The sequence below is a fragment of the Hydra viridissima genome, unplaced genomic scaffold, assembly GCF_058129835.1.
Source record: "Hydra viridissima isolate aposymbiotic clone 2 unplaced genomic scaffold, HvirCarnegie_v1 scaffold_3, whole genome shotgun sequence".
Lineage (NCBI taxonomy): Eukaryota > Metazoa > Cnidaria > Hydrozoa > Anthoathecata > Hydridae > Hydra > Hydra viridissima.
Window position 1 is genome coordinate 2,941,463 of NW_028324302.1, and position 20,791 is coordinate 2,962,253.

General features: G+C 29.4%; 3 protein-coding genes and 1 long non-coding RNA gene across 4 annotated transcripts; 3 read left to right on the top strand and 1 right to left on the bottom strand.

Moving 5' to 3' along the window:
• Positions 1 to 1,806: 1,806 nt before the first annotated feature.
• LOC145180479 (putative palmitoyltransferase ZDHHC24) lies at positions 1,807 to 2,670 on the top strand. The gene has a single exon (XM_080055375.2). The coding sequence runs from the start codon at positions 1,807 to 1,809 to the stop codon at positions 2,668 to 2,670; it is 864 nt and encodes a 287-aa protein (XP_079911501.2).
• Positions 2,671 to 2,910: 240 nt separating this feature from the next.
• On the top strand, positions 2,911 to 17,261 carry LOC145180419 (U5 small nuclear ribonucleoprotein 200 kDa helicase-like). The gene is made up of 32 exons (XM_080055302.2): positions 2,911 to 3,201; positions 3,471 to 3,640; positions 3,747 to 3,924; positions 4,281 to 4,346; positions 4,534 to 4,669; positions 4,794 to 4,852; positions 4,948 to 5,034; positions 5,279 to 5,428; positions 5,666 to 5,765; positions 7,927 to 8,063; positions 8,254 to 8,334; positions 8,542 to 8,715; positions 9,025 to 9,318; positions 9,552 to 10,168; positions 10,355 to 10,562; positions 10,655 to 10,919; positions 11,091 to 11,269; positions 11,369 to 12,431; positions 12,547 to 12,707; positions 12,895 to 13,122; positions 13,424 to 13,615; positions 13,695 to 13,873; positions 14,016 to 14,178; positions 14,284 to 14,680; positions 14,797 to 14,873; positions 15,011 to 15,098; positions 15,283 to 15,404; positions 15,504 to 15,647; positions 15,845 to 16,021; positions 16,110 to 16,270; positions 16,552 to 16,683; positions 16,910 to 17,261. Exons 1-32 carry the CDS (start codon positions 3,157 to 3,159, stop codon positions 17,100 to 17,102), a joined length of 6,423 nt encoding a protein of 2,140 aa, XP_079911428.2. The 5' UTR covers positions 2,911 to 3,156; the 3' UTR covers positions 17,103 to 17,261.
• Positions 17,262 to 17,544: 283 nt separating this feature from the next.
• Positions 17,545 to 17,940, bottom strand: LOC149890601 (uncharacterized). The gene is made up of 2 exons (XR_016451255.1): positions 17,800 to 17,940; positions 17,545 to 17,679 (listed from the first exon to the last, which is right to left on the bottom strand). It is a non-coding gene; the product is annotated as an uncharacterized LOC149890601 (long non-coding RNA).
• Positions 17,941 to 19,557: 1,617 nt separating this feature from the next.
• On the top strand, positions 19,558 to 20,533 carry LOC149890602 (myophilin-like). Its single transcript, XM_090081770.1, has one exon. The coding sequence runs from the start codon at positions 19,698 to 19,700 to the stop codon at positions 20,277 to 20,279; it is 582 nt and encodes a 193-aa protein (XP_089937896.1). The 5' UTR covers positions 19,558 to 19,697; the 3' UTR covers positions 20,280 to 20,533.
• Positions 20,534 to 20,791: the final 258 nt, after the last annotated feature.

The following is a 20,791-nucleotide window of genomic DNA, read 5'->3' on the forward strand; positions in this document are numbered from 1 at the left end:
GCGAAGTATTGCAAGATGCAAACTTCATAAATTCTCTCAATGTTCAAAAAAAGGAAGCTTGCTAGACTTTCACATGGATTTTTTAGAACTTCCTGGACAATCACAAATCTCCCACCTAAAAAGTTGCCATTCAGGATTTGCTCGACGACTTTCAGAAAATGGGATGTCACGTGCCTTTTAAATTAAATTTTTTACATTCGCATCTTCACTATTTCCTTGAAAATCTTGGAGCTGTAAGTGATGAGCAAGGTAAAAGATTTCACCAAGACATTCAACTAATATAAAAACGCTACCAATGTTTTTAGAATAAAAGCATGATAGCTGGCTATTATTGGATGTTATATCGCGATGAAACAGATAAATTGCACAAAAGAAAATCGTATTCACAGCGGTTTTAATGTTTATTTTTGTTCAATATACCTGTGCTTATTAAAATGATGTCAAATATTCATGGTCTATAAGTTAAACAACAATTAGATGAACTTTAGTACGATTCTGTTTCCTGTAAACCTCTTAAATATATATAAAAGTTATGAAGTCAATACAATGTCAGTATCTTATGAACGAGACGTGCTAAAAGAAAACTAATAATATATTTGGAATCATTATGAAAAACTGATTTTAAAAATGTATTTTAGTTTATGATGAGATGAAAAAGTTCTCTTTTGTTGACCGGTGTTATTTAAACTTGTTCATATCTTAAAAAGTTTATCGTATTTTAACTAGGGATCGCCAGTATACGGTATACTAAAGATTTAGTGTACAGTCTACCGTAAAGTATACCGTACAGTATACCGTAAAGTATACTGTAAAGTTTAACGTAAACAAAACTTTTTACTTTTTTTTTTTTCGATTACTATTATTACTATTTATTTCAGATTAGAGAAATCTGTAGAATAAACAATCTTAAATCTTAAAAGGGTGAAGAGCAGCACAAACAGCCTGGTATAAAAATATAACAACTAAACAAATTAAAGTTTTTATTAAATAAATCTAAGAAACAAAAATTGAATAAAAAAAAACACTTTAATCATGTTTAGTCAAATAATAGACATGATGCAGTAATTTAATTCATTAAGAAAATATAATTTTAAAGCCAGTCCAAAAATATTTCACAAATAAAAGTAAACAGGTATACTAATCTGTATACTAAATTTTAGTATACCAAGTATACCGTAAAGTATACCGTAAAGTTACTATACCGTATACTGTAACCGGCGATCCCTAATTTTAACACAAGATGCGGGTTGGGCTAACATCCCTTATTATAATTAAATCTTAGCTTCAGAAACAGCATCGCTGAATTGAATAATACGCATGCGCATAGCGTGCTCTGTTGATAATGGCGGTTGCATAGAACCTCTGGACTAAAACATCTTTTACTGTACAGTTTGTTTAATAAGATAACTGTCAAGCTAATTCGTTTTTCATTAATGTTGCCAATTTTTACGTCTTTAAACTAGTCATATAGTAGAAACGCATAGTAACATTTTAGATATATATTTCTTTTTACATCTAAAATGGTAAGAATGCATATTTTAACTAAAACGCTACTACCTTAAAAGCAATGCTTAGATCAGCTGTAGTTAAATATAATATGGCCGGTTCATAAGTATCTAGTTTGACCCAATAGAGTTACTTTATTAAACTATTAAGTTTACACCATAATATGAACAACAAAGTCACACCTTAATTTATGATTTTTTCTAAGAGTTGTCATAAAGAGATTCGTAAACAAGAGCGTTATTGTTTTCTTTTTAGGACAAGAAATAGATACCTATAATAATTTTATTAACTGGCATTATAATGGGGATACTTAGGAGTATCTGGCCTCGACACTGTTTATCAGATAAATTGGCTTTTTCATTTACTCATATTGGATTAATTGGAATAGTTTTATTTGAATTTTTTGTTGTTTTACCTATTTACCATGACCCTTTTACATCAATGTACTGTGTTCAAATTTTTATTGGAATATATATTGCTTTTCAAGTATTTTCAAACTTGTATGCAACGATTCTGTCTAACTCGACAATTAGATCACATGCAAATCTTCCATCAGTTTTATACCCTGGTTGGACATATTGTAATTTCTGCCAACTGAATTCACCACCTCGCTCACATCATTGCCCTGTTTGCAATGTCTGTGTGTTGAAACGAGATCATCATTGTGTATTCACTGGTAACTGTGTTGGTTTTCATAATCACCGTTATTTTATTATGATGGTTTTCTATTTGTGGTTGGGTTGCTGTTATACTATTCTTTATAATCTTGAATTTTATAATAATGTCCTTGGAAGTTTTGGTTTAGGACTGTTACTCAAGTTATTGTTTCCTCTGCTTGCATGGACTTTTGGTTTTCTTAGTTTTTACCAACTGTTTATTTCCTTTGTAATGGGTATAAACTGTATGGCAATGCTTCTTTTTACAGTGCTGGTTTGTTTTCAAGTTTTTTTTATTAGTAGGGGCCAGACTCAGTTTGAGTGTCGCAAGAAAATATCTGATTATTCCCTCAGTTTAATGGAAAATTGGCGTGTTGTTTTAGGCAATAGATGGTACTTAACTTGGATTTTTCCATATATTACTTCTAAACTACCTGGAGATGGTACTGACTTTAAAATTTCACTCATAGATATGTCTCCACTTAATGGCAATATAAAATCTTTGTAAAAGTTATGACTGTTGTAGTGGCTTTTGCTGCATGTTTTGCTGTTTTGTTTTCTCTTAAGAATTCTTATAAATTTATTATGTATTATTTTAAGTTTAGTATGTCACATGTAAAAGATTTTCTCTGATACACTTTGATAAAAACATTGTTTTTGTCAAAGTTTATGTTAAATTTGGTATTTTGTGTTAGCACTTCATAGATTTTTTACTTGTAAAAAAAAAAAAAATGAATACAAAAATGTTTAAAAAATATATAGATTTTTTGCTTCCTTATTTTAATAATCTTTTTTCTCTATTTAAAAGGAAAAATAAATTAGATTTTTATTTGTTTTGTTAACCTTGCTGCAATAGCAGTTGTTAATTGTGTTTTTTATTTAAAAAATACTTATAGAAAGATCTATCATGGTTCATAACTCTTTTATAAGTAGAAATAATCTTCCCCTTTTTTTTTAATTTATTTAAAGCTATATTGTTTGAATAACATCAAAGATGGCTGATGCCACTGCAAGATCACTGCAATATGAATATAAGGCGGTAGGATCTTGTATTTATCAATTTTAAATAGTTATATCGAATATAATAAATTTGATTTGTTATTAAATTTTCTGTAAGGTTTCTGTTGCATGTCATTTCTCTTTTCTATTTCAAGTGCCAATCAGTGACAACATCATTTAGAAATTGTTTTGTGTATTTATCGTTTATCTGAGGCTTATTTTTTGAAAAAAAGTTATTCTTTTTTTTGTTTAATTTATAATGTTTGAACATTTTTATATGTCAAGTTAAAGGTTTTCTCAATTTTTTAGAACTCAAATCTTGTGTTACAAGCTGATCTTAGTTTAATTGAACGGCGTGGTCGAGATGAAGCAACTGGTGAGGTTTTATCACTACAGCATCATATTGAAGGAATCAAGATGGGTGATAAATATTTGAGATCTAAACCACCAGAGCTAGAGGATCAAGCTAAGAAAGCAAAGTATGCTTTCAGATTTGTCTCCTTTTTGCTGATGTTTTTTCAACAAAAAAAAATTTCTGAATAAGTTTATTTTTTTTTTACCTTACAGCTAGTATTGAATTTTTAGGAAGCGAAAAACAGAAAAAGAAGCTGATAACTTGAACTATGGTAAACTAAAAAGTTCAACTCTCTTATCTGATAAGGTAGATGATATGGAGGGTATATATTACAGACCAAAAACTTCTGAAACACGTCAAACATATGAAGTCCTCCTTAGTTTTATTCAAGCTGCAATTGGGGATCAGGTAACACATGACTATTTACTTGTTTTCATGTAAGAATTTTTAACAGTATTAAACTTTTCTTTTTACTATAAAATGCTAAATCACACAGATTATATAAACAATTTGAAAATTTTCATCAAGTAGTTTTTTTTGGTACGACTTTGATGGTATTCTATGGTATTTTTTACAGAATCTATTTGATACTATTCTGTAAAAATGATTATTTTTTTTTTACGGCTGAAAATAGCTACATTAAAAGTTTGAAAATTCAAGTTTGTTTTTCTATTATGCAACTTTTATCATGAAAAAAAATATTTGTTAAGAGAAAAATTTTAATAAATTGGTTACATAAGCAGTAAACACCTTAAATATTTTAGCCTCGTGACATACTTTGTGGTGCTGCAGATGAAGTTTTAATTACTTTAAAAGATGAACGACTTAAAGTTAGTAAATTATTTTAAAATGTTTGGTTTTTAAAAGTTCTTTAACATCTTGTTGAAAGCAAAAGGGTAAACAGAAAGCAAATTAATCAAGAGAATTTTTTCTAAATTACTTTGATTCAAATTATAGTTTAAGTTTTCCTAACTTTTTTTTATCCTACAGCAATCTTCCTACCAAAATTATTTTTAGGAAAAGGAAAAAAAAAAAGAAATATCAGCATTGCTAGGAAATATGGCTGATGAGCGATATGCTTTGCTGTCAAATCTTGGTAGAAAGATAACAGATTATTTAGTTGAAAAAGAACCTGTTTCAGGAGCTGCAGATGGTATTTTTGAAAATTTAGTTTGTGAGAGGATGTGTGTAGATTTTTCTTACTTGATTTTTATTTTACTTTTGTTTGTTAATGTCAAATTTTATATTTCTAAGTTTTACATGTTATTCTTTTTTAGAGGACATGATTGATGAAAATTATGGTGTAGCAGTCCAGTTTGACGAAGAAGAGGAGGAGGTTTTGATTTAATGCATATAATAGTTTTAGAGTGTTCAACACTAATTTATGATAAATTTAGAGATTTTAAATTTTCTAATCTTCTCGATTATCAGGAAAAAGATGTACGTGAGATTCGTGATGAGTCTGATGATGATGATGAAGGAGTCGAGGCTGAAGTGGATATGACATTGCATGGTGGTGTGAGTATTGCTCTACTATCATTTGTCATAGATTTAGTTTTGTTTCTGCAGTGTAATGGTTTAGTTTAGTTTTGTTGAACTTCTGGTGTTTAAATTTTGATCTCAATTTTTTTTTAAAAAAGAAAAAAAAATTATTTTTGATCTTTTTAAAGTTAATTTCATATTTTAAGGAAATTAACTCTGTTTATAGATAACATTTAATGCATGATATTTTGAAGTTTTATTTTGCCATCGTAACATTTAGCTTGATGATGAAAGTGGTTTTAAAAAGAACAGTGGGATTCTTCATCCACGTGAGATTGATGCATATTGGTTACAAAGAGAGCTTAATAAGTTTTACAATGATGCTGAGTTATCAAGATCAAAAGCTGATGAAGTTTTAAATGTTCTCAAAGTAAGTTATAACTTTTTCAGTTTTTTAAGTTAGCTTAAAAAACTGAAAACTTTATTTAACAGACGTTTAATTGAATTTTAAAAAGTAGTATAATGTGCCATTTTCATATTTTAACTATTTCAATTAGTGCATTTTCAATTAGTACATACCAACTTAAAGCTTTTTTATATATATACTTAGGTAAAATGGTAATATTTTCACATGATAAAAACTGGACAAAATTCTTTTTATTCTTAGAATGCAAATGATGAAAGAGATCTAGAAAATAAATTAGTACTTTTGTTGGGCCATGACAAATTTGCTATCATTAAAACTCTTAGAAAACATCGAAAGTTGAGTAAGTTTTTTTCTTATGCACATGTTGTAATATTTTTTATAGATTACAACTCTAATCTTAAAGGTGTATAGTTATATCAAAATCCAAAGTCTTTAAAATCATATCTTATTGATAATTTCCAATTAATAAAGTAATATAAATTCATTATTCACAAAAATAAGTTACAAAATTTAGTTTAGAAAAGAGAAAGAAAGAAATCTTTCAAATCAAGAGGGGGTTAATTTGAACATTAAAGCTAGTTTATTGAGTGGCTTTAACTGGCTTTAAGAGATAAACTACATTTTATTAGCTTAAATCAAATTTTTAAAATTAAATATCTGTTTCAGTTGCAATGTTTGCAATTTTAAAGCATTTTAAATGAGTCTTGGTAAGACAATTGTTGATTTCAAGAAACCTTTTACTCTTAGGAATCTTTTTTTTTCAGGAACTAAAAACCAGTTTAAAAAAGCCTTTTAGAGTTTTTTTTTCAAGATTTATGACAAGTTAAAGTAGTAAAAAAAAAGATTAATAAATAAATAAATTTATATTTTTATATTATTTTCCTAATCAAAATCTATACTACATTTGAGTAGTTTCAAGTATAAACAAGATAAAAAAGATTTTGCAATTCTTTCACATTCCTAATATGTTTTTCTAAGGCTTAAGTTTACCCAACCTGGTATCACTAAAAGTTCTATGGTGTGACACTCAAATGTTGTCTTGTTTTAAATTACTCATTTAAATGAATACTTATTTACTAAATAGTAAATAACATTCAAGCAATATTAACATTACAAATCTCTTTTTATTCTTCATCAAGTTTCTAAACACCTCCTTTGAATTTCCTATTGCTTCTACTAGATTAAGCTAACAGCATTTACTTTTTCCTGACTTATTTTTTTAAGACTAGTGATTTTGAGTCCAACACAGCATGAGTCCCACATGTTTTGGATGTTACTTTGTACAACAATACAGTTCATAAACAATACAGTTCACAAGTGTTACAACAAATCAAATAACAATATAGAAGTTTGATAATCTTATTTTCAAGCTTAATATCTCATGAACAGAGAAATATTGATAACAACTAAGTCAGGGCTAATCTCAAATTATTGTTGTATAAGCAAAGAATTTTAGCCCTTCAGGCTTTAATAATATGCTGAAATCATGTTTTTCAATAATTGTAAGTGCAAAAGTTTGACTCAATTTAAAGTTAAAAATAAATTAGAACCATCACATAATTGTGCAACACATAACTTTTTCAAATAATCCTTACCAAGTTCACAGCTGGTACCTAAAAAGCTATTAAAGTCAGCAGTCAAAAAAACCACTTTGTTGAGTTTAAGCAAATCTGTTAAAGTTGTGTTTGACATCTAAATAAGTAATATACTTAGAGGAACGTCAACTTGATTTTTTAAAAAGCTATATCTGCTTGTGTTGACTGCCTGCTCAAAATTGCATTGTGAAACATCCTAAGCTTAAAATCAGGTCATTTGACTTATGGCTGTTCATAAATTACAATAGAGTTTGTTGTTTAAAAATTTTGACAGTTACTTCAAACAAAATTACAATCTTTTCATTCTTGAAAACAACATTGTACAATATTGTGGAGTCAGTGCCTCATGTATCAATAGTATTTAACAAAAAGGTAGTACTAAATAATATTTAACAAAATGACAGTGTTAAAAAAATGTCTGATAATGGTTGTCCATTAGGTCTATAGCTGAAATCTATCCGATCAATCTTATTCTGGTGTTATTATTACTATATTACTAAGATCTATCTTATCCTATGATATTTTAAAGAATGTGATTTAGTAGTAACTGCTTACAAGCTTTGGTTACTAATCTTTAATTGCGCTCAATGAAATATTTAGCTAGGAAATTTTAACAAGTTATAGTTATAAAATTATCTGTAAAAAAATATTCAATCTGAAAATGAAAAAGAAAACAAATAAGAAATTTGAAAAAATTAAGTAGTTCCAAATATGAACAATTGAAAATCGGTATGCAATCATATAAATAAATATCCTAGATTTAGTTTTAGCTTTTAAATGTGTTCATTTTTAAAACTACTTAGTGTTAAATTTTTCAGTGCAGAATTAGTTTAGTTAACAAAATGTATGCAGATTGCTTTTATTAAAACAGTAAAAAACCGAGTAAAATGTTGAAATTCTTCATAGTTTTATATTGCACGTTATTGACAATGGCTCAAACAATTAAAGAACGCAAAGACCTAGAAACTAAAATGAAAGTTGACCCAGAGCTTGCTGAAATACTTCATCAACTCTCAGAAGAGGATCAAAAGGATTTGGTGCAAGTGAGTTTTTCTGCATTCTCATGACTTAAAGTGCATTAATATTTTATTTTCCTGGTTTCTATTTAGTTACTATGTTCAAACATCAAATACTTTTTAAATTATTTTCTGCAGTGATAAATTTGCCTCACTATAGCAAATACAATTGTGAAACAAATATTGATGTTGAAATGGATTTTAAACCTTGATTTAGGCTGAGCGTGCAAGAAAAGCTGCTGCAAGAAAATCTCGAGTTGATGCTGACCTTAGTGCTTTAGATGGTGAAGATAAACTGGTAATTGTCTTACAATAAATTTTATCTTTATTTTAACCAATTAAGTCAAATTTGAGTTACAAGGTTTTATGTGAACTATTTTTTTAAAAATTTCAGCTTATAATCAACTTTAAATGAGTTTTTAGATGAAATTTTTAATGTTGTTTTTGGTGTTTCATGCACCTAACACATCGTGATGTATTTATAATGAAAAAATATTATCTTTAGAGTAGGTTTGCAAAGAAATTGCTTGACTTAGAAGATTTATCATTTAAAGATGGAAGCCATTTTATGGCAAATAAAAAGTGTCAATTACCAGATGGTTCATTTAGAAAGCAAAGAAAAGGTTATGAGGAAGTTCATGTGCCTGCATTAAAACCAAAACCATTAAAAGATGGAGAGGTAAATGAGATTTATGGTTACAATGATTCTAATAATAATTATTAGTTGTAATGATTACATTACTGGTTATAGTTCTTAGTGAAATTTAATGCTGTTGACTTGCGTACAGTAGTTTTACAAGGAAATTTTTTAAAGTAAATATATTCAAGTTTTCTTTAAAAAGTTTATGCTTGTAATGTAGATAACTTTGGACAAAATTTTGCTACACCGTGCCCTTTTATCCTATTTCATGTTAAAATATTCAGAAAATTGTTTCTTTTCTGCTGCTATTGTCACTTCTTCAGTTACTGCATGTTAACTTATCTCTAGGTCTTGGTTCAGATCAGCGATCTTCCAAAATACTCTCAGACTGCATTTGAAGGATATAAACAGCTAAACAGAATTCAAAGTAAACTAGCAGATGCTGCATTGAAAACTGATGAAAATCTTCTCTTGTGTGCTCCTACTGGGGCAGGTAAAACCAATGTTGCACTTATGGCAATTCTGCGTGAAATTGGAAAACACATTAATCTTGATGGTACAATTAATACAAGTGAGTTCAAAGTCATATACATTGCTCCTATGAGATCTCTTGTCCAAGAAATGGTGCTTAACTTTTCAAAGGTACTGATTCTTTATTTGTTACATGCAAAAAAAATTTTATGTTTTTGTGCTTTTTTATGAATCCAATTGAAGTCTTTCTGGCTTTTTTTTTATTTACTATTTCCTCCTTATATTTGTATATTTATAGAAATATACTTTAAGATTTTAATATTAAAAGCAAAGTTAAATCACTTTACTTATAATTTATTTATTTTTCCATTTTAACTATGTAATCACTTTATTTATTTTAATAGAGGCTGCAATCTTATGATATTCAAGTATCTGAGTTAACTGGCGACCATCAGTTAAACAAGGAACAAATTGATAACACACAAGTTATTGTATGCACGCCAGAAAAATGGGATATTATTACTCGAAAGGCAGGTGAGCGCACTTACACACAGTTAGTAAGGCTAATTATTATTGATGAAATCCATTTACTGCATGATGAAAGAGGTCCTGTACTTGAAGCAATAATTGCTAGAACAATTAGACAAATAGAAAGTACTCAAGAGCCTGTGCGGTTGATAGGATTGAGTGCTACATTGCCAAACTATGAAGATGTTGCAACATTTATGAGAGTCAATGTGGACAAAGGTTTGTTTTTCTTTGATAATAGCTTTCGGCCTGTTCCACTTGAGCAACAGTATGTTGGTGTGACAGAAAAAAAAGCTATCAAAAGATTTCAAGTCATGAATGAAGTTGTTTATGAAAAAGTCATGGAAAATGCTGGCAAAAATCAGGTGCTAGTGTTTGTTCATTCTCGTAAAGAAACTGGTAAAACAGCTCGAGCTCTAAGAGACTTGTGTTTGGAAAGAGATACTTTGGGGCAATTTTTGCGAGAAGACTCAGCTAGTATGGAAGTTTTGAGGTGAAATTTTTTTTCTAGTTTATCTAACATAGTTTTAAATATTTGATGCTATTAATATTTTTATTTGAAACAAAAGCTTTTTCTTTTTATTCAAAAGATTTTTTACTTTAAAACTTTCAGAAACTGGGTTTTTTATCTCAACGTTTTCATTTCACAATATCTTTAAAAATGTTTTCTTTTCTATAGAACAGAAGCAGAACAGGTTAAAAACTTAGAATTAAAAGATATTCTACCATATGGTTTTGCTGTTCATCATGCAGGTATGAGTCGTGTTGACAGAACACTTGTTGAGGATTTATTTGGAGATCGTCACATTCAAGTTCTGGTATCAACTGCTACATTAGCTTGGGGTGTCAACTTACCAGCACATACTGTCATTATTAAAGGAACTCAGGTTGGATGCAGTTTTTTTTAATGAAAAAAAAAATAAAATTGATCCTAAATTAAAAATCTTTATGTTTTTCTATTTCTAATGGGCCATTATAGATCTATAGCCCAGAAAAAGGAAAATGGGTTGAGCTAGGTGCACTCGATATCTTACAAATGTTTGGGCGTGCTGGGCGTCCACAATATGATACAAAAGGTGAAGGTATTCTAATAACAAATCATACTGAACTTCAGTACTATTTGTCTTTGTTAAATCAACAACTTCCAGTTGAAAGCCAGTTTATTAGCAAATTGGCAGATAACTTGAATGCAGAGATTGTGCTTGGTACAGTACAGAGTGTAAAAGATGCTTGTACATGGCTAGGTTAGAGATATAAAAAATATTTACTCATTTACATAAATCTTGAAGTGTTAAATGTTTTTATTTTGTTTAGTAATAAAAATATCAAAAAACACATCAAAAACATATTTAAAGCTACTTTCAGTAAGTTGAATCATACAGATTAGAAGGTATTGATTTTTTAAATATATTTAGGTTATACTTATCTTTATATTCGCATGCTTCGTAATCCTACATTATATGGAATTTCTCATGATGATATGGAAAATGACAAACTGCTTGAACAGCGTAGAATGGACCTTATTCATAGTGCAGCAGTTCTACTTGACAAAAACCAACTTATTAAGTATGACAAAAAAACTGGCATTTTACAGGTGATTATTACCTAAAATTATTCTTGACATCACTGTTGTGTACTGGGATTAAATTTTGATTTTATTTTAGATTAATAATCTTGTTTGTTTTTTTTATAGACAACTGAACTTGGAAGAATTGCAAGTCATTATTACTGCACACAAGAGTCAATGGCAACTTATAACAAACTTCTAAAAGCTACTCTCAGTGAAATTGAACTTTTCCGAGTTTTCTCTCTTTCTTCAGAATTTAAATATATAAATGTTAGAGAGGAAGAAAAGATGGAGCTTCAACTTTTAATCGAAAGGGTACCAATACCTGTCAAAGAGAGCATTGAAGAAGCAAGTGCTAAAGTCAATGTTTTGTTACAAGCATATATTTCACAATTGAAACTTGATGGGTTTGCTCTTGTTGCTGATATGGTTTTTGTCACTCAATCTGCAGGTCGTCTTATGCGCGCCATTTTTGAGATTTGTCTTCATCGTGGCTGGGCACAGTTAACCGATAGAGTTCTAAATCTTTGTAAGATGATTAACAGTCGTATGTGGTTATCAATGACACCTTTGAGGCAGTTCAAAAAAATGCCTCTTGAGGTCATTAAAAAGATTGAGAAAAAAGACTTTCCATGGAAAAGGTTTTATGATCTTGGTCATAATGAAATTGCTGAATTAATTCATGCTCCAAAGATGGGCAAGGTAATTCATAAGTTTGTGCACCAGTTTCCTAAAGTTGAGGTTACTACTCATATTCAGCCCATCACACGTTCTACCCTAAGTGTGGAAGTTACAATAACACCAGATTTTCAATGGGACTCAAAAATTCATGGCAATTCAGAGGCATTCTGGATATTTGTGGAAGATGTTGATGGAGAAAGAATATTACATCATGAATATTTTTTGTTAAAAGCAAAATATGCAACTGATGAACACACAGTGAAATTCTTTGTTCCAGTTTTTGAGCCATTACCTCCTCAATACTTTATCAGAGTAATATCAGATAAATGGTTACATTCTGAAACACAGCTACCTGTATCTTTTAGACATCTTTATTTACCTGAAAAGAATCCTCCACCAACTGAGTTGCTAGACTTGCAACCACTTCCTGTATCAGCATTAAGAAACCCAGATTTTGAAGCTCTCTATCAAGACAAATTTCCCTATTTTAATCCTATCCAAACTCAAGGTAGATATTGTTTAAATATTATTGAAAAAAATAATTTTTAAAACATTTCAAAGTAAAAAGCTGCAGATATTAATAAAAATTAGATTTGCAGTATGATTAACATTTTTAATTTCAGTTTTTAATGCGCTTTATAATTCTGATGACAACATCTTAATTGGTGCTCCAACTGGTAGTGGAAAAACAATATGTGCAGAGTTTTCAATTTTGCATCTGTTGCTGCAACATCATGATGCACGCTGTGTTTATATTACTTCATTGCAATCTCTTGCTGAGCAGGTTTTCTACTAGTTTTATTCAATATCGGGAAATTTTTATTTTATCTAGTAATTTCAAATGTGAGTTCAACTAATTTTGTGTAATTTAGTCTTTTCCTTAATGGCAAAATTGCAAATGGAGATATTATTCTTACTTTTAAGAAAAAGGTTTTTTAATTTTACAGTTAAAATTTGTTTTTTATATTAAGGTATTTACTGATTGGCGCAGTAAATTTGGCATAATGCTTGGAAAAAATGTAGTTATGCTCACAGGAGAAACAAGTGCAGATCTAAAATTGCTTGCTAAAGGTAACATTATTATCTCTACTCCAGATAAGTGGGATGTTTTATCACGTAGGTGGAAGCAGAGAAAAAATGTTCAGAATGTCAATCTATTTATTTTGGATGAATTGCATTTGATTGGTGGAGAAAATGGGGTATATTTATCTCTTTTTATGTGTGTGTATGAAAATATTTGTTCTTACCTCTCAAAAGGTTTTTCAATGAACACAAACATTTTTAGTACATTTAAACAATTATTAGAGGTTTCTTAAAATCAGTGAATGTTTTGATTACTGGTTCTATAATGTTCAGATTTTTATTATAGTTAAAGCAAATTATGTTCATATAATAATAACAATATAACACATCTAATCAAAGTCAGACAATTTGAAATGTGTTTTTTTTGCTAACTTTTATTTGAAAAATGGTTTAAAAAGTTGTAATTTTTTTTTTAAGCCTGTGATGGAGGTGATCTGTTCTCGTATGCGTTACATATCATCTCAGATTGAAAAGAGCATTCGCATAGTTGCATTAAGCTCTTCACTTAGTAACTCAAAAGACATCGCGCAGTGGCTTGGTGTGAGCACAAATAATATCTTTAACTTCCATCCTAATGTGAGGCCAGTGCCACTGGAGTTACATATTCAGGTAAAATGATTGTTTTAAATAAAAAAATAAGCTGTAGAAATTTTCTCTTAAATATTTTTTAAAATACCTTTTTTATTAGGGCTTCAATATTACCCACACTGGCTCCCGTCTTATAGCTATGGTTAAGCCTGCTTATCAGTCAATAATAAGGTTATCACCAAGAAAACCTGTTATTGTATTTGTACCATCTCGAAAGCAAAGTAAAATTACTGCACTTGATTTACTGTCTTTTTGTGGAGCTGAGAATCAACCTCAGAGGTAAATGAAAAAAATTAGAAATTGATACCTTTCAACACTATTCTTTAACAGATTTTTTTTTAATATAAAGTTCTGAAATGAAAGTAAATATTTTATGAGAGTGTTTAATCTCATTGAAGATTTTTACAAAATTAATTGTAAGGTTTCTTCACTGCACCGAAGAAGATTTGCAACCTCACCTAAAGCGTATCCAAGAAAAAACACTGAAAGAAACTCTTACTTATGGAGTGGGCTATTTACATGAAGGACTTACTGACATTGAAGTCAAAGTAGTTGAACAGCTCTTTACCTCGGGGGCTGTCCAGGTATGGTTCAAGTATAGTGCTGACCAATATCTTCACTAAAATAATTACTGTTTAATTTAATTTGTCTGTTAAACAATTTTCTTTTTTTCTTTTTTTTTTTTATAGATAATAGTTGTTTCTCGAAATCTTTGCTGGACTGTTAGCACTCATGCACATTTAGTAGTCATTGTAGACACATTGTATTATGAAGGTAAAATACACACTTATGTGGACTACCCAGTTACTGATGTACTACAGATGATTGGAATTGCTAACCGTCCTCTACTTGATGACTCTGGCAAAGCTGTAATATTATGTTTAGCCTCAAAGAAAGAATTCTTCAAAAAGTTTCTCTATGAGCCATTGCCTATTGAGTCACATTTAGATCATTGTCTTCATGATCACTTCAACGCTGAAGTTGTTACTAAAACAATTGCAAACAAACAAGATGCTGTTGATTATTTAACATGGACATTTTTATATAGAAGAATGACACAAAATCCTAACTATTATAATTTACAAGGTGCCTAAAGGTTAATTTGTTCTGATTTGTTGTAGAATTGGTTTGTATAGAAGGATTTTATTTTATTTTTAAACTTTTATCAACTAATTCACGTGATTTATGTTTTATGTATTCAGGAGTATCTCATCGGCATCTGTCTGATCACATGTCAGAGCTTGTTGAGAATACACTGGCTGATTTAGAGCAGTCAAAGGTAAAGTTTTATCAAAATTGTTTTAGAAAGAAAGTCAAGTAAATGTATTCTAATCCTGGAATAGATTTTACCTAAAGGTAAGGCTCTTAGATTTCAAGCCTTTCTCTTGTATTTTTTCATGGTGTTATCATTTCTAGTGCGTTTCCATAGAAGATGAAATGAATGTTACACCTCTTAATCTTGGAATGATTGCTGCATATTATTACATCAACTATACAACGATAGGTTTGTGCTGTTATTTTTCTTGTTAATTGTCATTTGAGTGGTTGAATTTTTAAGAAATTCAGTTGCTGAGGAGCTTTTCTGTTTCTGAAGATCTTTGTTTCAGATTCTAATAAGTAGTAACTCCTATTTATATTAAATGAGAGTTTTTTTGGTTTAAAAAAATTTTTTTTTTTAAAAAAAAAAGAACTCTTCAGTGTTTCACTTTCTGCCAAAACCAAGTTGAAAGGTTTAATTGAAATTATTTCTTCTGCATACGAATACGAAAATCTACCCATACGTCAGCATGAAGATACAATTTTGAAGCAGGTAAATCATACTCTATTTTTAAAATGTATGATAAGGTTGTTTTTTTGTTTTTTTATATGATCAAAATTTTAAAAAGTTTTTTTTTTCCCCTCTTTTTAGCTTTCAAATCGAGTTCCATACAAAGTTTCAAATGCAAAGTTTAATGATCCCCATGTAAAAACTAACCTACTTTTACAAGCTCATTTGTCGAGGATGCAATTATCTGCTGAACTTCAGTCAGACACAGAATTTATTTTAGGAAAGGTAAATTAAGTTTAACGTTTATATGATAATAGCCTTTATTAAACTGGTTTTATTACTTTATATTATTTTGTGTTACTTCATAAACATCTTTATTAACTTTAATTTATATGTTATTTTGTATCATATCTTTATTAACTTGAGTTCATGAATCTTTAAAAATCAAAAAATCTCCGTTAATTCATATATCCTTGTTTAAGGCAATGCGTTTGATTCAAGCATGTGTTGACGTTCTTAGCAGCAATGGTTGGTTATCTCCTGCGATCACTGCTATGGAGCTTGCGCAAATGGTAACTCAAGGAATGTGGTCCAAGGACTCTTACCTCAAACAAATACCTCATTTCTCTGCTGAGATCATTAAAAGATGTCAGGAAAAGGTTAGTTTTCATCTTAGTTTGTTTTTTTCATTTCATGCAGTAGTTTATCATCGCCAAAAATGAAAAACATTTGATAACATACTTTCAGGAGATTGAGTCAGTTTTTGATATCATGGACATGCAAGACGACGATCGCAATAGTTTGTTAAAATTATCAGATTTACAAATGCAAGATGTTGCAAAATTTTGCAACAGATACCCGAATATTGAATTATCTTATGAAGTTGCTGGCAAAGAGTCTCTCGCAAGGTAAAAAAATTATTTGCTTTCTACATTTTGTCATTGCTTTTTTTGTTCTTAGGTTTTTCGTGTTTCGAACATCCCGCATATTTTTTCAGTTTTTTTAATGCTGTAGATTCTTTTTTACTCGTGGCTCAAACTCTTTATATACATATATATATATATATATATATATATATATATATATATATATATATATATATATATATATATATATATATATATATATATATTTGTTAAATTTAAAACGAAGGTCGCTTTACATTTTTTGTGTCATTTGTTTCCTTTAGCGGTCGACCAGTAGTTGTAAATGTAAACTTAGAGCGTGAGGACGAGCAACCCGGACCTGTTATTGCTCCTTTCTTTCCACAAAAACGCGAAGAAGGCTGGTGGATAGTAATAGGTGATCAGAAAAATAACAGGTAATCTTAGTTTTTTATAAATGTTCCTATATTCTCCTTGATGGTAGCTCCATAACGAAATAATTTTACTGATTCAAAGTTCTATTTCGAGTCATAATTAAAGTTGTTTGAAATAAGTTAAATCAATAATGATGGCAGTTTAAATTCGTTCATAATCGCCATAGGTTAATTTTAACTATATTGTTATCAATATTTAAAGGTTGTTTTTTTTTTGTTTTTTTTTTAGCTTAATTTCAATCAAGAGATTGACGCTTCAACAAAAAGCCAAAGTAAAATTGGACTTTATCGCACCGTCGGCCGGTAACCACTTGTACAATCTGTACTATATGAGTGACTGTTACATGGGATGCGATCAAGAATATCCCTTGAAAATCAATGTGCATGAACGAGATGATATGAGTGAATCCGGAAGTGATTAAATCAGACGTTCAGTTTTAATTGGATTATTTTGTGCGGTGTATTGAAAAGCTACAAGACGCCATTTTCTTTTATCTCGGAAGCAACTGAACAATAATAAAAATAATCTATTTCTTTAGATTTGACTAAATTTTAAGATATAGCTAAATAACTGAGCTTAACCAGCAGTAGATTTAATTTTTTGTTTCCTGTGGATCAAAGGTTATCAGTGGCCTTAAACCAAAAAAGTAAAACAACTCTTCTAATGCCATAAAAGAGCATTTATGAAGCAGAAAGAAAGCCTGATTTGGCTCTTAGGAGGATACTTGATCTAGCAAATGAAGTGTTTTTGGCTTAAACATCTACTTTACATTTGTACTAAATTCATTGGTTTTACTTTGAGAGTAGTTATGTCATCATTTGCGTGGAAATTGAAGAAACTTGAGTGCGATAGTAATGCGAATGTTCATCGATTTTTTTTTTTTTTTTTTTTCGTTAAAAAGGTATGTCTAATTTAAAAATCTGCAGGACTCCAAACTTTGCAACATTTTCTTCTGATCTTTAGAATAGTCAATTTACTAGCTATCATCCGGTTTGTTACTGTAAAATATAGAATTCATGAAAAGAAATATGATATTAATTCCTCAAAAATTAAAGAAAATATTGCATAGCACCGTCCAAATGTTATAGCACCAAAGTGTTTTAAAATTAGCTACTCACAATTCAGTTATTGGGTCTGTGACTTTACTGATGAGAATGATGTTTGAAACAATACACAACTTTATTAAAGCTACAATTTATGCATATAAGAAAGCAACACTTAGAACTACTAGTATCTGTTTTAATCTTGTAGCTAGTCTGCCATATTATTTTCAAATATTTACTATAGCGGATAATTCAACTTTTTTATTCACGTTGTTTTTTCGTTTCGAATTATTACATTTTATGGTCCTTTATACACGTCGAATTTCCTTAAAATCATCGATATATTTTTTTAAGTTTCGCAGGTAAAAACACACCTGACAGTTTGATTCATAAATGAGATGAAAATACACCTGACTCTGTTTGATTCATAAATAAGTAAGATAAAAATTATACTTGACACTGCTTGATTCATTAATAAATGAGATTAGTTTAAAAAAAATCCATTCACTCAGAATTAATTCATTAAGCAAATACTTTACCATAGTTTTTCAATTAATGGATTAATTATGATGTTTTCTGCGCGATAATGTTTTTATTAGTTACCCATAAGATAACTATAGAGATGCGCAGTTCTGCTGATCATTTAGTGGAATATAAGAAATTTCAAACAGTTTATGGCATGAGGATAGTAAATTAGGTAGTTGATACAATGAAGTTTGACTTTTAAATTCAAAGAAATGAAAAAAGGAGGAAAATTCCTCAGAGTTTTTCCGAGAAAAAAAAAGGAACGTCAAAGAAAATCATTTGTACATTTTTAATTAAAAAGGTTAAATTACACTAAAAGCGTAAAAAACACACAAAAAAAAACGTAAATTAACACCTTTTTCTGTGTTTTTCATGCTGCACACTTTTTTTAGTGTAATTTAACATCTTTCAATTAAGAAATTTATTTTCAAACTGTTTTGCATGAATGTTTTCGTTTTCTACTTTGCCGTACTCTTTTATTCGGAACATTATGAATTTTGTGCATCAATAGGAATGCATTAAAACAACAAAATGCTTTTTTTAACACAGAATCACACATTTAAAAAGAATTTACCGTTAAACACGTGGGAAAAGAATTTTTTTACTATCATAAATGCTTAATCAAGCGAGAGCCTATTTACTTCTCAAGAATTTTAAAAATTCTTCTAATTTTTTAATGAGCGGTTGCGAAAACTGTTTTTCTTCGCAAAACTGAGTCACCAAGTTGCACCAGAGAAAATGGTGTCAATGTTTACAGCAGTCAAACTCGTGTAAATGCTTTTACCGGATAATTTGCATAAATACTTTTACCGGATAATTTGCATAAATACTTTACATCAGAAAAATTTCTTAATAACTATTAACGCCAGTAGGCATTTCTATGTTTTTACAGCGAATATTAGAGTTTAATAACCAGAACTTACAAAATTTGTCTTAACTTTAGAATTACAATCGTAATATAAAATGTCATGACTTCATATTATGGTTAGAGTATAAAAATCAGACTTTTAGGACTCATTCCATAAGTATAAAAATATTTAAAAAGAAACAAAATCTTGCATGTAATAATCTCACGCATTAAATTAAAAAATATATATAAAAACGTTCGTTTTTTCATTTTACTTTCGGATATCCGCCATTTTTAAAGCAAATAACAAAAGTTTAATTATAAAGATATATTAAAAAAAAAATTTTTTCATTCAAAAAATTAAATAACGTAATTCTGCATTCCTACACTCTCACAGCAAGAAATTTTTTTCTTATACGATATAAAGTTAAAAGAATTATTTGAAAAGAAAATAACAAATTTATTAAGATCAATTAGATGAAGATTTATTGTTCTCAAAACGTTCAGATTGCCGCAGCTTTGAAGAAAATTTAAACTTAGTGCCATCAAAAAACCATTTTTATCTAACTGTACAATTGATAATAGTTCTTAGTTTACTTTAATGGCAAATAGACCGACTGGCTACGGACTAACTGCAGAAATTAAACGCAAAAATGAGGAAAAGTACAATTATGATGACGAGCAAGATGCTTTATGTTGGATTGAGGCAGTCATTGACGAAGAAGAGGCGTTTTTAGGGGTAGAAGGAATGAAAAAAACAGCTGATGCTTTAAAAGACGGAGTTTATTTATGTAAGCTCATTCAATCTTTGTCACCTGGGATTATTAAAAAAATTAACCCCCCAACCACTCCTTTTAGATGCATGGAAAATATCGAATTGTTTTTAAATGCTTGCCGAGCGTACGGGCTTAAAAATGCGGACTTATTTCAAACAAGTGACTTATATGACGGGTATAATATCAAAAGTGTCATAGACACAATACACTCTTTAGGAAGAAAGGCTCAGGCGCACGGGTATCATGGACCAATCTTAGGACCAAAAGAATCTCGAAAAAATCCAAGAAATTTTACAAACGAACAATTAACCAGAGGGCAAAATATAATTGGATTGCAAATGGGTTCAAATAAAGGAGCTACCCAAGCAGGGCTGAATTTTGGCAAAGTGAGGTCTATCATAGACTAAACCCTTTACATATAATGAGTAATGTGAGTTTATTTAGAAATTTAGTTTTGTAAAACTTTCATTTAGTTTATTGATTGATGTAATATATTACTTATACAGGGGCTCCGAAACTTGCTGAGTGTGGGGCGCTATCAAATTATTTTGATAAAAAATATATATTTTTAAATTTAACTACGAGTTTTCCTTGCAAAAGTTTTGTTGAGGTAGCCGCTTCTTCTTTCTTTCTCCCTCCCCCGATTCCGATGAAAACTAAAATCTGGGGCCTCTGTATTTTTTCTATTATTTCGTAGGGATTGCCTATTTTTAACAATGTAGACTTAAAAGAGCAATTTTTGTGTGATGAAAAAATTTGTATTCATTATGAATTTTATTTATTTATTTATTATTTTTTTTTGTGCTTTTTGAAAGGTGAGTAAAGTTTGTAAAGAGACACTGGTTTCATTTTCAGTGAGTATCTTATTCTGCTTGCAGCAAACAAAACACATTGATATTTTTTATTATTATTTTTTTTT